General features: G+C 39.2%; 1 protein-coding gene across 1 annotated transcript in view; it reads left to right on the top strand.

Annotated features, from left to right (window-relative positions):
• Nucleotides 1-3,780, top strand: part of TMEM70 (transmembrane protein 70) — a 5,053-nt gene extending 1,273 nt beyond the window's left edge. Inside the window, exons 2-3 of the mRNA XM_005430792.3 lie at nt 626-761; nt 1,840-3,780. Coding sequence (XP_005430849.2) covers nt 626-761; nt 1,840-2,297 — 594 coding nt within the window. The 3' untranslated portion in view covers nt 2,298-3,780. The remainder of the gene's footprint in view (nt 1-625; nt 762-1,839) is intronic.
• Nucleotides 3,781-5,714: the final 1,934 nt, after the last annotated feature.

Genomic DNA, 5,714 nt, shown 5'->3' on the forward strand with positions numbered 1-5,714 from the left:
AAGGGTCTTTTTACAAGGGCATGAAGTGCCAGGACAATGGGGAATTGATTAAAACTGAGAGTAAGTTTAGCTAATCTAAGACATTAGGAAAAAGAATCCTTTTCTGTGAGGGTGGTGAGGCTCTGGACTGGCTTGCCTAGAGAAGCTGTGGATGCCCCAACCCTCAAGGTGCTTAAGGCCAGCCTGGATGGAGCTTGGAGCAAACTGGTGTAGTGGAAGGTGTCCCTACCTACAACAGGGCTGTTGGAACTGGATGATCTTTAAGGGCCAGTTCAACCCAGGCCATTCTATTATTTTATGATCAGACAGAGATGTGATGAATGCAGATGCCATGAATGTCTCTCTACAAAGCTGTGTGTAAATTGATTGCTGCCTCAATTATCAGTAATGGAGTTGCAAATATTTCATGCTAATTTGGGATATTTACATGGTAAGTTATTAAAACAGTCAGCACATTAGCTCGAGTTTCTGGCATGCTTTGGAGTGTAACCTAACTTTAATCCTTAGTTTGAAATGCTGGGGGTAGGTTCAGGGCAAGGAGAAACTTTGTCTGAGTGTATACATGTACATATATGTGTGTGTGCATGGATAGGTAGATGTAAGGTGTGATACTGATGTTCCTTAGCCCTGTACTGGTTTCATCTTTCAGGTTGCATCTTTTCAAGGAGTGGCTGTTCGCAGCCTCAGCACATCCTCCCCTCATGATCACCCAGAACATGGAAGATTGGTTTATAAAGGAAATTTGGCAAAGACAGTGCTGGGTATGTGACTCAAAGTGGTTTATATTGCCTTTTTTTGTTGTTGCAGTTTTAACAGTATTTAGTAACTTTAAAATGAAACAATAAAAGTGAGTGTTCTCCTTTCCAAGTTTGCCAAAATCTGGATCATATGTACAAAAAAGGCTGGTGGTGGTGCTTGGTTTCTGCTTCTCTGCTTGAGTGTGCACGGAGCTCTGTTCGTCTCTGTAACCCCTTAGCCTTCTTTGTTTTCTTGAGGCCCTTGGGGTGGCTTACCCAGCCCAGTAAGCAACAAAGATGAGCTATAACTGCTGTTTAGTTTCTGTGTGCTTGGAAGTGTTCCTGAAATACTTCCCAGGCAGGCAGGTATTATGATGAAGAGCTCCATCTCTAATGAGACTTTGCAAATCTTTCTTTGGCCAGTGAATGTTACAAAGACTTAGTGAATGGGAAAGCCATTGGATGTTTTCTGATACACATCTTTGAAATGTGTCCTAACATATGTAATTGTCGCAGCATCTTGGGCTCCTGGTTTTCAGAGTGATTTAAGGACTGTAGGTAGTCCACAGCACTGGCTACTGTCTTTCAAGCCACGTGGAAAATGGGTGGGGAGTACTTGTTAATATTTAGTAACTCAGGGTTTTTGCATGGCAACCAAGCCAGCTTCTTTGTAATACACACTGAATGTCAACATTAGTTGTTGATGAGGAGGGAAATTCCCTGTCTGCCATCTCTTCAATGAGCACCATTAGATGTGTCCATGAATGGAGTCAAGTCTTATTAGAAATGAGTTCTTCTGCCTGTGAAGGCAGAAAAGAACTTCATATGTGAGCATAACAGCTAATAGCTGACTGCATCACAGAAATAGAGCCTGCTTTGATAAACCCAGCATGAAGGTGCAAACAATTCAGAACAGTGGCAACGAGGCAGATTGGGCTTTCAATGGTTTCTCCATAAGCTTAAAAAAATAGGGAAAGGGGTTTTCAGTAACTTCATAATTTCAGGTAATGGCATTGTTATGTGGTAGAAAAATAAAGGTAATTGTGGAGAAAATGTTGCTCATAATTGTTAACCTTTATTTTCTTTGATTTCTTTTATGTAGGTGTGAAGTTTTTCTCTTACTCCACCAGCATATTCAACCTGTTCATGATGCCCTATATCATGCTCAAAAGTGGTATTGGAGTGGAAAGTTTGCTTGTCCAAGGTGCCTTTTATGGGTTGATCGGGATTTTTACGTTTGTAACTCCGGTTACTTTACATCTCCTTACAAAAGGTTACGTGATCCGGCTCTATTACAAAGATGAAGTGGACACCTATACAGCCATTACCTACAATGCCATCTTGGCAGAAAAAGCAACTGTTTTCCATCAGAAGGATGTAAAGATTCCAGACATCTCCAAGATGTTTACAACATTTTATGCTAAAACGAAGTCAATGCTTGTTAATCCTACGCTTTTCCCAAATCCTCAGGATTATAACCATCTCATGGGTTATGACAAATCCTCAATTTTTAAATTTGAGGATTTAGAGGCGGTAAAGGAAGCTGATGAAAGGAAATAATTTGAAGATAATGTCAGTATCATTGTCCATAATGCAGTACTATGTATGTGAAAGAATGTAAAAATGTATTACACTTGCTTAAGTATCGGGTAGCTGGAGTTTTCCATATGCATTTTGGAATGCATACAGAGAGACACTTTTTAAAAAATATTGCAAACAGTGTGAGGATTTCTTTAGAGTTAATGACATAAAATGCAGTAAAAAAAGGAGATGCTTAGCCCTGTCTTTTGCTTGTTTATTCTTGTTTTGATTGTTGGTTTTAGCTCTCCAGAGAACTGTAAAATGCCTGAGCTGTGTGGCAGTCCTACCACCTCTGTGTGAGAAGACACTCATTTCCTATCAAGTACGTAGTTAAGATGTTCGACTTTAAATATTAATTGTACTTAATCTAAAGATACCAAAAATACCAGGCTTTTTGTTCCTGCTGGTGATGGTATAAAGGGAGTGATCGTGGCTTTCCCTTCCCTTTGTGAGACCATCGGTAGCCAGGAGGAGTCTCTGGAAAGCAGACAGGTATTCTTGTGAATTCCTGCTACAACTCCCTCCCAGAGGAGAGAAGAACATGAGGAGAATGGCTGTGTATATATAGACCAGTAAGTTCTAGCTACTCAAAGGTACTCTCAGGTAAACTAAATACCACTCCGAGCAACCCTGTCCCCAAAGGTGGAGAGCAAGAAGCTTCTCTTCTTGGGCACTGGAAAGCACAGTGACATAAGATTTGCTCTGTGAGCATCTGACTGACAAGAGGTGCTGTATTTGAATCAACAAAATTACAGGAGCTAGTGGTTAAAATGCATTCTCTCGGCATTTATGTAAGGTGGGGAAGCAATTGTGCCTTTAAAGAACACACCTCTTGATTTTCAGGTGAAGAAAGCCACCTTTTACTCAACTTAAAAAAGGGAATCTGGTCTTGGACTGGTTCTTCTCCCTTGAGTGTGTAGAGGTTGGATTTAAATTTTTTAGCTGAAGGCACATAAACTGACAGATACTTGTTTTCTAAGAATGAGGGGCCTAAATATTTTGAGACATAAAAATCACTGAATTGAAAAAAACCCCAAAATTAAAATTAATCCTTTTGTGTTAACAGTGCCCTTTGTAATAAGAAAATCTGATACTTGCTACTAGTCCTCTTGATCCTGCAAATAAAAAAAATATAGCTAACTTTCAAGCTGTTTCTGAAGTTGTAGCTGAAAAACTGTATTTAAAAGTCTAAATGTCTTCCAATACTATTATTTCAATTTCCTTTTGTGGGATGACACCACACATGATATTAAACAGGGGTTTTGAATGTTGCTTTTCTGACTGCCCTCAGTGTACTTGCTTAGTAATTAAAAAGCAAATTGTCCCATCCCAATATTTTTGAGGCAGTTTTTTTGTGTTGGCACAACTATAATTTTAAAAGAGTAATAAAGTCTTGTTAAGCCAGTATCATTCCATGGATAGCAATAATATATAAATAAAACCTTCATAAAATTATATTGAACATGTGAGGTTCAAATTATATTGAACAAGCAGTTCTGATCACCTGGTTGTACTACTTGTCCTCATTGAAATTATGTTTTACACTTAGTTAAAAGTAATCTTTGTCTGGTTCATTAACTCACTTCTTTTGGTGCTTGCATTAAAAGATGAGGTTGGCTTGATCTTCCAATGACAAATACGGGCAAAACAGGAAATAGTGTTTGCTGGAGAAGGTAAGTAAAAGGCCCCAAAATTATATTTATGTAGTCCATAAGCAATATCAAAATTCTCATCTTTTCCTTCTGACTGCAAAAAGTTTTCATTTCTAAATTTGAGATTTGGCCAATTCAGAATTAAGCAGCAAGAGTAAGATATCTCCGTGCCAGTGGCTAAATTGCTGTGAATGGAAGATAAATATTATTCTGCTTGTGTTCTGATAGCGAAAAGCAAGTGAAGCTAGTAGGTGGCTTTCTGACACACAGATGATTAAAAATAATATTAAAGAATCCAGAATTCTGCTAGAAGATAGGTGATGATTCTGGCTGGGATGTAGTCTCAGAAAAAATACCTAATACTTCCAATGTGCAACTTGAAAATAATAGGATAGTACTTTAATATTAGGAACAAGAAGACCAGACTTACTGAAGATACTCAATATTCTACTTGCTTTTGCTTTGTTTGCTGCTACACTTAGATTGGAATTGTAGGACCGCTTAGGTTGGAAAGGACCTCCAAGATCATTAACTCCAACCACTAAGCCAGCACTGCCAAGTCCACCAATAAACCATGTCCTTAAGTATCACATTTATATATCTTTTAGATACCTTCTGGCATGATGACTCAACCACTTCCCCAGGGAGCCATGCCAGTGCTTGACAGCCCTTTCAGTGAAGAAATCTTTCCTAATACCCTGGCTAAACGTCCCCTGGTGCAACTTGAGGCTGTTTCCTCTTGTCCTGTTTCTTGTTTCTTGGGAGAAGAGACAGATCCCCACCTTGGTACAACCTGCTTTCAGGTTGTAGAGACTGATAAGATCACTCCTGAGCCTCATTTTCTCCAGTCTGAACAACCCCAGTTCCCCCAGCTGTTTGTTCCTCATAAGACTTGTGCTCCAGACCCTTCACCAGCTTCACTGCTCTTCTCTGGACACACTTGAACACCTCAATGTCCTTTGTGTTGTGAAGGGCCCAAAAATGAACACAGAACTTGAGTATATTCCGCATATGTGACTGGTTTAGATCCCTGGAATTGTTGACAGCAGTTATTCACATTAGAATCAAAATAAAGGAAGGGAATTGTAATGCAAAAAGACTTCCAAGATGTGTTTCTTCTCTGCTCTGGGTTCTGAGCAGTCTGTCTTAAGATATTTTTAGTGCATTGTCTGCATTTCCAGGTGGGAAGCTCTGAAGTGCTTTGTGTCTTTCTACAGTAGAAAATGTGCGTAAATCAGAACAGGCCCTTTTGCTACTAACAAATCATGCAAGGGAATCAACTGTGGTGTGTTTCAATAAACAAATTGTTACCAGGTAATTCCCAAAGTCTGTTAGCTCCATATCTGTTTAACAACCCTATTAATTATGTGAATTACTATTTTTTCTAGTGTATTTTTCTTCAGTTTCATATACTTGGTGAAAACCAGTACTAAGTGCAGAAGTATTACTGCCTGCTAACATTTTCATCCCTGGAAGTTGTTGATATTTGTTTGGGTTAGGTAACCTGTACATGATATGGAAGAAAGTATTTATGAGATCTAAAGAATGTGCTTGAACATGTGGAGGTTCTGAAGGAAATACTGATGTAGGAGCCCAGTTTTCTGAAATAAGTGATTTACAAACTGTTTATTTGCAAGGCAGTGCCTACTGTGAAGGCTGACAGCTCCAGCAGCCTTTTCAGGACCAACCAATCAGTTGTGCATAGCAGCTGGACACATCTTACCCTGGTCCCAGTTTGACTCAA

This window comes from Geospiza fortis, unplaced genomic scaffold (genome assembly GCF_000277835.1).
Source record: "Geospiza fortis unplaced genomic scaffold, GeoFor_1.0 scaffold922, whole genome shotgun sequence".
Lineage (NCBI taxonomy): Eukaryota > Metazoa > Chordata > Aves > Passeriformes > Thraupidae > Geospiza > Geospiza fortis.